Genomic DNA, 15,154 nt, shown 5'->3' on the forward strand with positions numbered 1-15,154 from the left:
TAAAGGCTGGTGTCAGCCCTAACCGGTGTGGCCCAGTGGATAGAGCGTCGGCCTGCGGACTGACGGGTCCCAGGTTCGATTCCGGTCAAGGGCACGTACCGTGGTTGCAGGCACATCCCCATTAGGGAGTGTGCAGGAGGTGGCTGATCGATGTTTCTAATCTCTATCCCTCTCCCTTCCTCTCTGCAAAAAAATCAATAAAATATATTTTAAAAAAATAAAAATAAATAAAAGCTGGTGTCAGTTCCAGGATCTTCTCTTCATAAAAGCTTCCACCATTCTTAGACTCCTTCCCATACTTTGACAAAACCAGGATTTGGCAGTCATTGCCAAGTTCAGCTTGCATAACCCTTCTTTGTATGAACTTAAGAAAATGTATGTTCACTAAGGTGGCTGTTTGCTTAAAAAAAAAAAGAAAAAGGAATGTGTGTTTATTGCTCCTGAGGTGACTGTGTTCGTGGTGAACTCTCACTCATTAAGGCTTGTCTGTGCTGGTGGCTGTTCATTTGACTGTTGATTATCTCAATGTGGATTATCCAATGTGGAGCTTCTATCCACGGCACATTCTTCATTCTCTGGAGTCCTTTTCTGGCCAATGAATACATATTTAGGCTACCTCCCCGTGCACAAACGAATGTATGTGTAGGTCATTTTAAGTGATTTTAGCCTTAGATATACTTGGGAAGAAAGAAAATTTACTTTTTTCCCCCCAGTCATTTAGAAGTTGTTTTATTTTGTGCTGTGTTTAAGCAGTTGTTCTTCTGTACCCCTTCATTAATGATTGTAGACTATCGAAAGTAGCCTAAATAAATGAAAATTCTGTCAGGTTCCAATAAAGCATTTTGCTGTTGTTCCTTTTAGGAATGGAAGACTTCCCAAGAGGAGCTCAAGAGCTTGATAGCATCATCAAGCAAGGATACTTGGAGAAGAAAAGTAAAGGTAACGACCAGACCCACCGATCTCAGAACATTCCAGGAAGGGAAGGGAAATGAGGAAAAGGAGGCTAGCACAGCAGGTGTCTTCTCTGGGCCCAGGACTCTGTCAAGTAGGTGGAAGGCAAAAGGAAGGGAGGGAAAGAAGTCGGTGTGTAGGCTAAACAGAGATGGCCCCAAGTCCTCAGCAGGTTGTGAGCTTCGTCAGGAAAGGGGCTGGATCTACCTTGCTCACCTGGTATACAATAGGTGCTTAATAAATTCTTGTTGAATGAACAAATGAATGCTATTCTTGTTCTCATCTCTCAGTGTACTCCCATGAAGAATGAAGCTATGTTGCCTAGAGCAGCGGTTCTCAACCTGTGGGTCGCGGCCCCTTTGGGGTTGAACGGCCCTTTCACAGGGCTCGCCTAAGACCATCGGAAAACACATCTATAATTACATATTGTTTTTGTGATTAGTCACTATGCTTTCGTTATGTTCAATTTGTAACAATGAAAATACATCCTGCATATCAGATACTTACTTTACGACTCATAACAGTAGCAAAATTACAGTGATGAAGTAGCAACGAAAATAATTTTATGGCTGGGGGTCACCACCACATGAGGAACTGTATTAAAGGGTCGCGGCCTGAGGAAGGTTGAGAACCACTGGCCTAGAGCATCATTTTGGTTTGCTAAAAGGCAACACATAACGATATCATGGAGAATTTGAAAAGTACAGGGTAAGATTTGAAGCTGAAATAAAGGAAGATAGGCAGTGGTCAGGGGTCAGAGCCGGCAAACCCTGTTTAGAACTTGGACCTCTGACTGCACAAGTCATCTGGACCCTGAGTCAATATGGGATAACCTGTGGGAGTGGACGGGAGGGTTTTACAGTCCATTAACCTGGGAAATAAAACAGTAACACGCTGGACTGTGTGTGGTTAGATTTTGCGGACTCTTCGGTGACTGTAGTTACCTGGATTTATGTCCCTTACTGCTGTTCCATTCAGACCCCAGTTTCTTCGGATCGGAGTGGCAGAAGAGATGGTGTGTTGTCAGCAGAGGCCTCTTCTGCTACTATGCTAATGAGAAAAGTAAGTGTTCTTCATTTGCACAGCAGCGTCTCACTCCTGGATGCCAACACTCCGTAAATTCTCAAGCACTTGGATCTCAAGACGGCAATCCTTAACTAACACCCATAAAGGGACCTGCTTGGGAAAGGAGCAGGCTTGAGTAAATAATACCTCGCCTATCACCAGACACTCAGATGCCAATTTAGAATTGATGTCCCCATAAACACTAGGATATTGTGGTCAGCATGTCGAAGCCTTATCTTTTATTATGACTAATAACATTAACAAGGTTGAACACTTTGGCATTTAAAAAAAAAAAAAGAACCTCCAACTCTTAATAATGTCATTAAAATTTGAAAATAAATGAACTCTGAGAAGGATTTAAACAGCTGACCAACGGCCCAGGAATAGAACCTTCAAGTCCAAACTCTCTAAGAACATGTTTCAAACTGTATCCTACTGACTCCTGGGAAGTAACCCAGGGGACGTCCCTGGAGCCATGGAGTGTTGGGACCCAAATGGTCGCTGTGCCCAAGAGACACCCGTCAGGCAGATGGCAGCCGCAGCAAAGTGTTGACTCAGGCCAGAGCAGCTTCTTCATCAGCCACCGCTGACTCAATCAACCACAACACTCATAAGCTATCCCTGGAAGAACTCCCATCCATGCTCAACACAGTTGCTTAATTCGTGAGAAGGAACAGAAAATATAAGCACAAATTGAAGGCAGCCACAAATCTACACAAGCTGAACATTACCATTTTAGGTGAATGCAAACTTTCCAACAGGATATCCTCGTACAGAGTCAGGCTGTCCCAGGAGTAACCCTGCAAAGCAAGAGGGAGACGAAGTAAAACAGAACATCAATTCTTTGGGGTGGGGGCGGGGGCAGGCGGGTTTCCTTCTGCTCTATGGCCTTGGTACAGAGGCCAATGACCCAGAGTAAATTCTTCCTTTTCCTTCAGATCATTTCCTGTTTCTCCACTCTCCCTTCTTTCCCAGGCCTATTCCTCCCCCAATGCCTGGATATCCAGTCTGAGACATAATCAGACTTTACCCCATTGCCTTTGAACTTTCCTGCACCTTTGGCTCTAAGGTAGCAGAAAGGACTGCAGTTTTGCTAAATGACTTGGAATCCTTAAGATTTGCCCTCGGGCTTTGAGGCAATTGTCTCACCTTGCCTCTCTGCCTACTACTGCAAGTATCACTGACCTTCATCTTGGGTTCACCATCTCGGATTTTTCAGGGCCTTTCCATCTAGGGGTCAAGTGTGAAGCCCTGCTTAGACATGATAGCAGCATACCCTCAAAAAGCTGAGTAACAAGTCCCCTACCCAAACTCCAGCCCACTCTCAAATCCAGCGACCACAATTTCTCCCCTGAATTCTTGGCTTACAAGCCAGCCAGGTGTGATTTTCTTATTTTAAACCTTCAAGCTAATACAACATGTAGGTCTTTGTGAAAATGTTCGTCCTTCCCCTTGCATTTAAATAAGCGGTTGGCATATCTGAACAGAAAACCAAGTATTGTGTTCATTCATTCGGAATCCTTTACACTCCAGGTGAGAGGGAGAACGGGAGCGAGAGACTAGGAGACTTTTATTGACCATTTTGCTGTCAGGGTGAAATAAAAGCTGGTGACCGAAGAAACAACAAAACATTTTAGTGGCCAGTTAGAACAAGGAGAGATACTTTAACAAAAAAGATTCTGGTGTCAGAAAGCACTGTTGCATGGCTCCCTTCTCGCCAGTTACTTCTTATTGTGCCCAAGACGTTTTCTTAGTAAATACAGAGTGTTTGTGTATTTTTTTTTTTTAGCTCAACCAGAGAAGGACAGAATCTTTTTCTTTTAATTATTGTCAGTCCACTGCCATCCTCCTCATCATCATCATCAAAATGTCCTTATTAAGCAATTCATTCCACATGATACAGAACACAAAGCATCACCCAGACACGATGGTGCCTGTCCTATGCATTCTGCCTGAACACATCATGAAGACACAGAATTCTTGGGAACCACTTCTTCCCTTCCTGTTTCTAATATTTTTTTCAAGGGAGTGACAGGCAGGATACTGTCTATTCCTGGGCCGTTGGTCAGCTGTTTAAATCCTTCTCAGAGTTCATTTATTTTCAAATTTTAATGACATTATTAAGAGTTTGAGGTTCTTTTTTTTTTAAATGCCAAAGTGTTCAACCTTGATAATGTTCTCAGTCATAATAAAAGATAAGGCTTCGACATGCTGACCACAATATCCTAGTGTTTATGGGGACATCAATAAGGTGGGGGTCCTTCGCCTTTTATCTCCTTCCTCAGCATCTGATGATATTCAACATTACTCTGCTACTTCCCAATTTGACCTCTTGGAAGGAGGATAAAATACTGAGTTTTAATTACTCTCCCTCTAGCATAAACCCCCACCCGGCCAGTAGGAGGGGGAGAACAGTTTAGCCCACAGGCTGCATCGGGCATAGGAGGAGATCCTGGGAACTTAGAATGCCCCCTGCGCTGCTATCCCTCCCCTCAAATGTGAGCTCTGTTGGACCTGATCATCATGTTTCATTTCTATAACAGCCTTCAAGAGCCTCACCTTTACAGCCACGCTCTCCCTGCTGTAATAATTCCTTCTTTCTGTTATTATAGATCTCTTAACATTCTAATAAATTCTCTGTCTCCGTTGTGCTCCTTTGGCAAAATAACCTTTCCTGTAGCATTTCCCTAACTTGGCAGTGATGCCTGCCTCGCTGTCACAGTAGCCTCTCCTTAAGCGTCCCTAAAAACCTTTCCTTGACTCATGTGGTTCCTCAGGGATGTAACAGCTGCTTCTGTGCTTGTATTTTACATACCAGAGAAGATGCCTTCCCTTGGCAGTTGCGTCTCTCTCTAGGGGTACAGAGAGCTTTCCTGTCTTGCAGGCAAGCAGCCCAAAGGGACCTTTCTCATTAAGGGCTACAGCGTACGGATGGCCCCCTACCTGCGAAAAGACTCCAAGAAAGAATCCTGCTTTGAACTGACCTCCCAGGATAGGCGCAGCTATGAGGTAGGATGAACCAAGGAGATGGACAGTGGTCCTCCTTCATGTTGCAGGTTCCTTCCATGTTGCATGTGAGCCGTGGTTGCTATGCTGGGTTTCATCCTTTCTCTGTTACCTGTTCATTTTCTACTCAGACCTTCTTTCTTGACAGGTCGACATCTTTGCTGTGTTATGCCCTCCCTTCTCTCCTGTCGGCTGCCACTCTCATCCTAGATACTGCCTCCACCTGGCTTCTATCTCTTCATCCCTCCTCCTTTCGGTCTTACTCCATAGGTGAGAGTCTTGTCATCTATTGCGGCGCACAATCTAATTCCTCATTCAGAGTCTCTAATTTCATGGCTTTAATTCCCATTCTATTTTGCAATGGATTATCTTCACTTTTTTCCATGAAATCCAGAAAAAGAAAAATCTGACTGTCAAGTGAGATTTTCATCTTGCTATCCAAAATAATCTTCCTGTGTGTAGATGCACTGCATTATCTTTGGACGGTTCCTAAGATATTGGTGACAATGATTACTGAATAGTAATAGTGATAACTGAGGGAGTAGACCTAGGTGGGGGTAAGAAAGACTTATTCTTCACTGTATTCATTTTTAACATATTTTGATATAATATGTAATGCATTTATAGCCTATTACAAAATTTTTAAAGCAATAAAAAATGTCTGACTATGAGAATATAGTGATTTTCAACAAAAATGTATTTGTGCATATATATATATACATATTGTTTCCTGCTTATGGGTAATTTTTATCTTATCACAATTTTATGACAACAGTTTAGAAAACCTTTAACTAACTTGTGAAAAAGAGAAAAACCATGCTAAGGTTAATATTAACCATTATGTAACCCTTTGACACCAAGTTTTTGTCAACATTCATCCTTTTATGTTTCTACAGTATCTTAACCCTTGTTTTGTAAATGACCTAGTTCTTCATTATATGATTTCAATTTTTTTTAATTTAAACTTTGCTATAGAATCATTTATAAATATATATAACACAGATATATGCACTGGGTATGTTTCTAAGTTATTTTTACTATTCAGCGCTGATAGCGCCTTATTCAGATAAAATTTATATGACAAATCTAAGTCCATTTCCCTAGACTTTTTTTATACAAATGTGTTTTTAAAAAACCAAGAATGACAATGTCTATCAATAAGTACTAAGCAGGAACGTAGGTTTCGTATACAGCACATATCTTTGTCTTCCCCTAATGGCCAGATAAGAAAAATGTTTTCAGGAACATTCATTTCGAGTTGATTCATTTAAAGTAAAAAATTACTCAGGATTGATGCCTGACTGGCCTGTTTTGTGAATCAGAATGTAGAGTCTGTTTACTTCTTCTTTTCTTTGGCCCATTGAGTCCAAGTCATTATCATGGTCTGTGGATTCTTCTTCTACAATATCCTTCGGATCTTCCCCTTCTTATTTATTCCCACAGCCATCACAATAGTTAAGTCCTTATCACTTCACCCAGAGGATTAGTTAAATAGCCTTCTAGTTGGTCTTCCATCTCCAATTTCTCCTTATTTCAATCCCTTCTATACGAGTAAGTCCCTTCACAACGAGTAAGTCTCCCATTCCTTTTGCTAGAATTTACAATGGCTTCCTATTGCCCACATTTTAAGTCTGCACTCCTAGTTTCATCAACTCTTCTCTGGCCCTCAACCCGTTAGCTTCATCGGTTATTGTTCTCCAGTCAAGTTTATCTGCCTACCTTCCCCATACGCGATGGTCTCATTCCTAATCTTTTGCACATGGTTTTCCCTTCCTAAACTGTCCAGCTCCCTCCACCAGTTTTCAACAACTCCTTTTAAAATCCAAGCAGAACAGCATTACCTCAACAGTTTCCCTGCTTATCCTAGGCAACAATGCTCCCTGTCTCCTCTCAACATCCAGCTGTTATCAAATGCTCCTACTTTATAATGTTTCCACTTCAAGTGTGTATGTTGTCTCCATAACTGATGCATTATTCTTTGAAGTCAGGAATTTGGGGTTGCTTTTTTCCTGTAAACTTTTATCAAATAAATGTCTGATGAATGAATAGGTAATCAAATGAATGCACATGGACATGAATTCTGGACTCAAATAGCTGTCAACATTGGATATACAAAATTGCTAAAGGGAAAAATCACGTTGAGTATTTTGGTCTTTTTTCAAAATATTAAGCAGGCAGACAATCCTAAGCTTTCAACATGACTCTGAAACATGACTCACAAGTTCCCCGCACCGTGAACCCCCCAATAGGATTCATGGAAATTTTAGTGACGGTGATAAATTAACTCACTAATTTTTCTCTAGTTTACAGCTACTAATCGTGCTGAAGCCAGAGACTGGGTGGATCAAATAAGTTTCTTGTTAAAGGGTAAGTATCATTATTATAGAAACAGTACTTGAGTAGGTTTGTAGTTGCAGTTCTATGGCATAAATATAATCCACGGGCTTCAATATGTGTTTCTTTCTACCTGTTCCCCCTTTTACCCTCCCTACCACATCTCTTATATCAGCGGTTCTCAACCTGTGGGTCGCGACCCCTTTGGCGTTCAAACGACCCTTTCACAGGGGTCGCCTAAGACCATCCTGCATATCAGATATTTACATGACGATTCATAACAGTAGCAACATGACAGTTATGAAGTAGCAACGAAAATAATTTGATGGTTGGGTCACCACATGAGGAACTGTATTGAAAGGGCCATAAGGTTGAGAACCACTGCCTTATATTATAATAGCAAATTGAGCCCTATATAAATGAGAACATAAAGAAACCATCAACCTGGAGATGATATCTTTCTAGCTCATCCACCTCCCTACAGACAAGTCTGTAATATTCATAATCACTAGAAAAGGAGATGTTGATAACCAGCTCAGCTCAATTTCATGTTTCATGATATCAAGTCATCTAGATGCAATTGAGATCCCAAATCTTCTTGTTTTGGTCTTAGTAGAAAGAAAAAACCTAAACTCAACTAGGTGGACTTCAACAACATTGGACATTAAAAACAATCGCTACCCCCAGCCCACAATAAAATGCTCCTTGCTTTCTGACTGGAGGAGTCCTGCCTGAAGATGTTAAATGACTGCTCTTTGAGTACCCTCTGCTGGCCAGCCTGCAGGCACAGCCATGGCCGTGGCCCAGGAGGCCTTGTCTGGGAGTGGCCTGGCAGGTAGACGTGGCCAACCTTCAGATGCTCCGCATAATGGTATACATCATGGCAGGGCCCTGACTCCACAGACAGAAACATCAGCTTTGTATATGGTCCACAACCGAGGGAGAAGTACGTCAACCTAAAAGCATCAAGCCTTTCATCTCTGTTTTTTTTTAATCTGCTATAAGATTTTATTGTTGATAAAAAGAAGGAAGCACCAGAGCTTTAATTACAAGAATTGCCTGTTTTACTCAGTTTATGCTTTTGCTATCACGAAAACCAACTATTGCCTCTACCAAGAGCATCCCGTATAATAGACTGGAACTAGGCAAACATGAACATTGATGGCGAGACTACAGGGTACACTCTCATCTAGGTGCCTTAGATTTATGCATGTAATATACCCCTAAGTGTGTAAACCTCAATAAAACTCAAAGCAGCTTTATTGAGCTGTACCCTGTGGTACTTTCAGAATTCCACATTGAAGAAATTATTCATTCCATTTTATTTTAAAAACAAACAAAATAATAACATATGGCTTAAGCCGCAAATGTGTCTTTGATCCCTTCCTCCTATGAGGTGGCACCAGAATTCAGATGGAAATTGTTTCAAAATCTTTATTAAAAGCCTAATGAAGCCAAACAGTTTTATTGTGTTTTGAAATGAACATCGGATGTCTCTCCATCCTTGCCTTCCCTAGAGGACCCTGACGGCACTCGCCCATCCTGCAGAGGTCCCTCAGCAAGGTTTCGGAGAACACTCTGTACTACACATCAGAGAATGAACCTTCCCAGTTCCCTATTAAAATAAAAATCCAATCTCCCTCCCCTGCCCTGGGCTCCCCAGTGCTGTGTAATGGCTCAACATCTCCTATGCCGTGACCCACTTTAAGGTGAGCCAGACTGTACAGTTGCAAAAGGACATGGTAACCGCAGCACTAAGCCGTTCCATTTGGTCTTGTATTGCTGTTATATTTTTTTCCATGTCCCCGCTTTCTGTTCCTCTCCCACTTTTGCCTTTCTCTACCAGCAAGCTTGTCTGAAATTCTGCGGTGAGATCATGGGGGAGATGAGCTTCTGACAGCTCCGATGCCCTACGGAAGCCACCGTCGTCCCCCCAGCTCTGTGCACCCTGGAGAGCCACAGGCCGTCACTCACTCTACCAGTTTTCAACTTGACGAGCAGTGCGTGGCCTGCTGGCATCTCCTCTTCTGGCCTATTTTCTTCCCTGTACCTCGTGCGCTCATTCGCACGCCCATACTTTCCAGGGCTGCTTCATCCTGATCAAGCTTTATTGCAAGGAAGGATTTATGTTGATGGTTTAAACCTGATGCAGTGCTAGTCTGGCCTTTTCTGTAGATTTCCTGCCACCAAGGCCCACATTAGAAATAATAGCACTTAACCTAGCGTTTCATTTTCTTTTGACATGTTTTATTCTCAGTCCGCCGCCTCCTTCTCCCTCTTTCCTCCCCTGCCTTATTCTTTCCTTTTTGTCCCTAACTTGAGTCATTCTCATCTCTACCTTGGCAGATCTGAGTTCCTTAACCATTCCATGTGAAGAGGAGGAAGAAGAGGAGGGAGAGGACGAGATGTATGATGATATCGATGGCCTTGACTCCCAAAATTCCGGTCCCCAGCGCAGACCCGTTATCTTGCCTGGGAGTCTAGGACCAAAGCAGCCCTCAGAGGAGAAAGAAGAAGAAGAAGAAGATATTTACGAAGTCTTACCAGGTGAGAAACTTCATCTGCTAATTATCTTCCTTGAGCTTCAGAAACTCCTGACCTGGTTGAAGAATATAAACTCTGGAAACTCCAGAGGAAGCCAACTCTCTAAGGAAGAGTGTGCAGGGAAGCTTCCGTGATTAGAAGCTCTCCCTTGCTCTGGGAGCAAGATGAATTGACCAGGGAGGGTCTTTCGTCTGTCCCACGCGAAGTAATTTATTCCATATGTCAACAAAGTGAAAGAGTGAAGAGTATTTATGTTGGTTTTCATTGGTTTACTGTGAGTTTGGGGGTGGATCATCAAAACTCATTTCCACTTCTTTTCTGTGAGAATTGTGAGAATAATGGAAAGTTGCCTCAAAGTGATGGATAGAGTAAAAGTCTGAAGGAAGCTAGATAAATGCTGACAAACCTTTTCTGTAACCCAGTAAATCCCCGATGGGCACAACTCCTTATTACTTTGTTCAGATATAACCTGAGCCCAGTTGTGTCTCTTACAGATAACCCTAACGTGTCTGCCCCGCCCACCCTTACAGCAGGTCGACTGTCCATATTTCCTCCCTGCCAAAGGCATGATCACTGGCATCTCAAAAAAATGTAGAGTCATCACTGCTTCTGCAGAGCCCCTTCCTGTGGGGATCACAGCAGCTGTTGAACAGTGCGGAGCACAGTGGGGGTCAGACTGTAGAGAACCGAAGCCGGATCCTGGTATTGAGACTTACAAAAAGAGCCAATCATGGTATTGATACATTTGAAATACAATTGTATACTGCTTATTTTTAATGTATATGAAATTTGCCAGGCTCTGCTGAGAAATTCAAGTTAAGCCTAAATTTATAACAATTTAAACTTCAATCCCAGATAAGCTTAGGCACTAAGGTGAGTCTAACAGTGCATCCCCTGAAGGCAAGGCTGGTTGCTAAAAAGCACCCTGAGTGAGCAATTTGTATTTCAGAGCTTCCTAAGACAAGGGTCGAACCCTGTCAACGCTGCGTTTGTCCCTCCCCTGGGGGCGGAGAAGCCACGTCATTGCTTCCTGAGTCAAGGATCAGGGCTGTGGCCACACATTTTTTCGTCGCTGGGACCTCACCCACCCACCCACCAGCCACCCAGCAAAGTCCACTTCTTCTCCTAGCACTTCCAGCCTCTGCCAGTCCCAACTTCCCCAGCCTTTTTGTTGTGTTTTATTATGCAAATGATATCTTGGTTGAGGTCGAGCCATTTCTTGTGTCTGAAGTTAAAAAAAAAAAAAATGATAATTTCCTCAGCAAGTCATCGTCGTTAATGAAGTTTTACAAAAACAGATACAACCAAAGGAAAATAAAATTTCACAGGTGATAAATTTTTCCAATTTCCCTGGCAGAATTCGATAGGATTGTTAAATTAAGAGTGAAGGTGTCTGTTAGAGAGCAACGAGCAGTGATGGGTAATTTTATAGAGTGGAAAATTGAATCAAATTGCTACATTAAAACACAGCTCCTCTGAGAATCTTCCCTTTCACAGTCTGCTCCATCGCAACAGCAGGGTGCAGAAATGGATCTAATTCACAACGCTCCCTACAAGGAGATGTACTCCCCAACTTGGCCAGAGTCTTCCTAGTGAGCTCATTTTCCACTCACTCCTGCCCAGGCTTGGGGAAATATCCGGGTGACACTCTGCTTTGGGTTACAGCTGTGGAGGAGCGCTCGGAGAAAACCTCCCTGAGTCACTCAGCCTCCTGGGAGCAAGGAAGGGCCTTTTCTTTTCTTTTCTTTTTTAACTATATTTTATTGATTTTTACTGAGAGGAAGGGAGAGGGATAGAGAGTTAGAAACATCAGTGAGAGAGAAACATCGATCAGCTGCCTCCTGCACACCCCCTACTGGGGATGTGCCCTCAACCAAGGTACATGCCCTTGACAGGAATCAAACCTGGGACCCTTGAGTCCGCAGGCCGACGCTCTATCCACTGAGCCAAACCGGTCAGGGCAAGAAGGACCTTTTCATGCACCATGTTTAGCTCTCAAAGGAGCCAGGAAGGAGGGGTCTGGTGGTCAGAGACGGGGAGCAAAGAAGAGTTAAGGGACAGAAACCTCAGAAAATAAGACTTTTTCATGCACCGTGTTTAGTTCTCAAAGGAGCCAGGGAGGAGGGGGCTGGTGGTCAGAGAGGGGGAGCAAAGAGTTAAGGGACAGAAACCTCAGAAAATAAGATGAGTTTTAGCTCATCACCTTACCCCAGGTGGGCCAGTGAATGTATGATTGACTTCTTAACCATCATCCTTCCCCTGCCTTTGAAATCCCTACCCTTCGCCAGTGTGGCACTGCCCAGCTACCAGGGCCTTCCCCCAAAAATGGCACCAGTCTGAATGTGGCGTGGACTCCAAGGGCATGGAGACTGGTCTGCTGGCTCAAGAAAAGCCACCTACCCTCTGCTCACAAGTGGCCCTCGGGACTGGGGACAGCTGCACTGTGGGAGCGCCAGGGTCTCTTTCTGCGGGTGAGGGAAAGGTAGCTGACTTGTTGATAAGTTTCCAAAGGACAGTGCTGGACGCAGAGAACAGGTTCTTTCCCAAAAGCCTCTGTCTATCCATCACCGTTTTCAGAGATGGCATTAGAGGTGAAAATATATTGGCATTTAACTATGCTAGGAATATCTCCGCCATAAGTCTCCATCTACCCCGCTCAGATTGTTGCTTCTGAAATCGCTGTTAGTTTTGCATGTGCCACACTACCAGTCCTGGAGGAACTGAGAGGGAAAGTGAGGGGCCCACCATTGTCTCCCCTCTGCCGGCATCTCCCAAGACCGCCTACCAAGCAGCGCATGTGAGAGACAGCATGGTATCTCAGACACAAGTACTGGCTCTAGCCCTAGCTGGTTTGGCTCAGTGGATAGAGCGTCCACCTGCGGACTGAAGGGTCCCAGGTTCGATTCCGGTCAAGGGCACATGTCCGGGTTGCGGGCTTGTTCCCCAGTAGGGGGCATGCAGGAGGCAGCCGATCAATGATTCTCTCTCATCATTGATGTTTCTATCTCTCTCTCCCTCTCCCTTCCTCTCTAATAAGAAATATATTAAAAAATAAAAAAAGTACTGGCTCTAAGTTGGGTTGGACCTGCTCTGCCACCTGCTAGCTGTGAGGCCTGAAGCGAGCTATTTGCCCTTTCCCTGCGTGGCTTTCCCGTGTGTAGAATGGGGGTAAGAATAGTAGCTATCAAAGCGGGACGCCATGAGAAGTCTAGAATCGATGTGTGTAAAACACTGAGGGCAGAGCCCTGGCATACAGCGAGCACTCAATAAATGCTGCCTGTTGTTAATTTGGTGATATTTAAATAGGAAGTGTTTCTTCCTTGAAGAGTTGAGGGGTGGCTAGTTCCCCACCTCCACCAACCAGACCTGAGACAGTCCCGTTGGACATCGTCAGCACTGGGTAGGGAGCAGGTGACACTGAAAACCCTGAGCAGGTGGAATGCGGCGCACACCTTCTGCTCCGGCCCGTGCTCACTGCGAGGACAGGTGCTGGGTGGAGGGACAGCCGACAGCAGCGTTGGACTGTGCTAACATCGCACACCATCAATAGTGCACCGCTCACATTCGTCTCATTATAATAAGTCGGCGAGCTTTGTGGCAACGATTTAGCATTGATGGTTCTATCTCCCTCCTCTTTGGGATGGGGCCTTACCCCAGCCTCATGGTCTCTGTGTTGGAGGCCTTCTAAGTGAGATCCCCCCTCAGTAGGCTTGTTTTCCAGGTAGAAAGAAAAGTGCTTGCAACATACACCAAGGCCATACAAAAACACGTTTCCCTAATCAAAATAGCATATAGGTCCCCCAGTGAAAGGCACGACCTCACGTTAATCACGGGATGAGTAGCATTTGCTACATGGTACGCAACCTCCTTCCCATGAGAGAGAACCAGAGCAGGCGAGGTTTTCAGCCAAAACCACGGAAACGTTCACCCCAGATCATATGGTTTCCAGGTTGGTATCCGGTGGGATTTCTGAACATCCATGTTGAGCATATGGGGGCCCTTGATTTTTAAGATCTCATTTGCAGTCGATTAAACTGCAGGGAACTACCACAAAGAAATGCTAAAGCAATATGTGGGAAATGGCTGGCTTTTTCCGAGCCCGCTCTCGCCCCTCCCTGAAATTATTTTTCAGGCTCGCACAGGCCCAGTTCCCTGATTCCAGATCCCATAAAAGGACAACTTTTATCAGGTTTCTCTCTGTCTGGCCTCGATGCCAGAATCCAGCCAGGCGCCTGAGACCATTGAAGAGCTATAATAACTAGGGCCTTGCCGCAGCTGCAGCGGCAACAGTATCCGGCTGTGTTCTCTAGAGAGATTTCAGGAGAGCAAACAGAAAGAGAGACAAAGAGCCTTCCCTGGGAATTTCTGTGCACATTCCAGTGCTGCCTGCACGGCCCCCGAGGGTTATTATAGACTCAGAAACCGGATTGCATTAGAATAAAGCATATAACTGGGTTTGGTGGGTGGTGGTGTTTTTTTAATTTGACTCTAATGGAAACAAGCATTCTGTGGAATTATTTTCCCCTCTGTACCGTTGTCCAAACCCACAGGAAGGGGAAACAGTGATCATAGGAGGTCTAAGGAAAGAAAAGGGCAGACACCAAAGATACAAAGATTATGAAGAAAGTGGATTCCAATTTCACAGAAACGCAGCACTGCCTGCGGGGTGGGGGGGAACATCGGAGAAGAGTTGCCCCGGCATCAAGCTCCCTCTGAGCTCCCTGGCCTTCTCTCTGTCACTTCCGAGCGAGCGCACTGGGTCCCAGCCACACAGTGCTGGTTGGCCAGCTGAAAAACCAGAATCAGGCCGTTGTCTTCTCACTAGAATAGCGCCCCCCTGATTGTGGCTGATGAAACCCACCACAATGTGCTCAAACATGTCTCCTCGGTGACCCAGCTGGAACTGAGTTCTGTGTTAGCCCTTAGCGCAGGGATGTGTCTCCAGGTCTTTCTTCCCCCAGTTAGTAGGTGCTCAATTATTGCCTGTGAAATGGAGTTCAGAGCGTTCCAAGTATCGCAGTTAGCAGAAATTGACTTTAATATCTTGTACATCAAGGGATGCAGGTATTTTAAGGTAACCGTTGAGATTACCAAACACACACCAGAGAATTACGTGGGCTATTAGCATCCTGCTCGCATTTTCCATGCTGTCTGAAGAGGTGCAATCTGTGCACGGATTTATAACACAGATGTGCACGCTGCGGAGTGGTTCCTGTTCCTGCTTTTCTGCGTGCTCCCTTTGCACCCCGAGGCT

The 15,154-nt window shown here is 44.4% G+C and overlaps 1 protein-coding gene across 1 annotated transcript in view; it reads left to right on the forward strand.

The window, feature by feature from the left end:
• Positions 1-15,154, forward strand: part of SKAP1 (src kinase associated phosphoprotein 1) — a 261,116-nt gene that overhangs the window by 215,175 nt on the left and 30,787 nt on the right. The window contains exons 6-10 of the mRNA XM_006774412.2: positions 862-939; positions 1,930-2,013; positions 4,901-5,025; positions 7,326-7,389; positions 9,703-9,903. Coding sequence (XP_006774475.1) covers positions 862-939; positions 1,930-2,013; positions 4,901-5,025; positions 7,326-7,389; positions 9,703-9,903 — 552 coding nt within the window. The remainder of the gene's footprint in view (positions 1-861; positions 940-1,929; positions 2,014-4,900; positions 5,026-7,325; positions 7,390-9,702; positions 9,904-15,154) is intronic.

Source organism: Myotis davidii, unplaced genomic scaffold, assembly GCF_000327345.1.
Source record: "Myotis davidii unplaced genomic scaffold, ASM32734v1 scaffold327, whole genome shotgun sequence".
In the NCBI taxonomy this organism is placed as follows: domain Eukaryota; kingdom Metazoa; phylum Chordata; class Mammalia; order Chiroptera; family Vespertilionidae; genus Myotis; species Myotis davidii.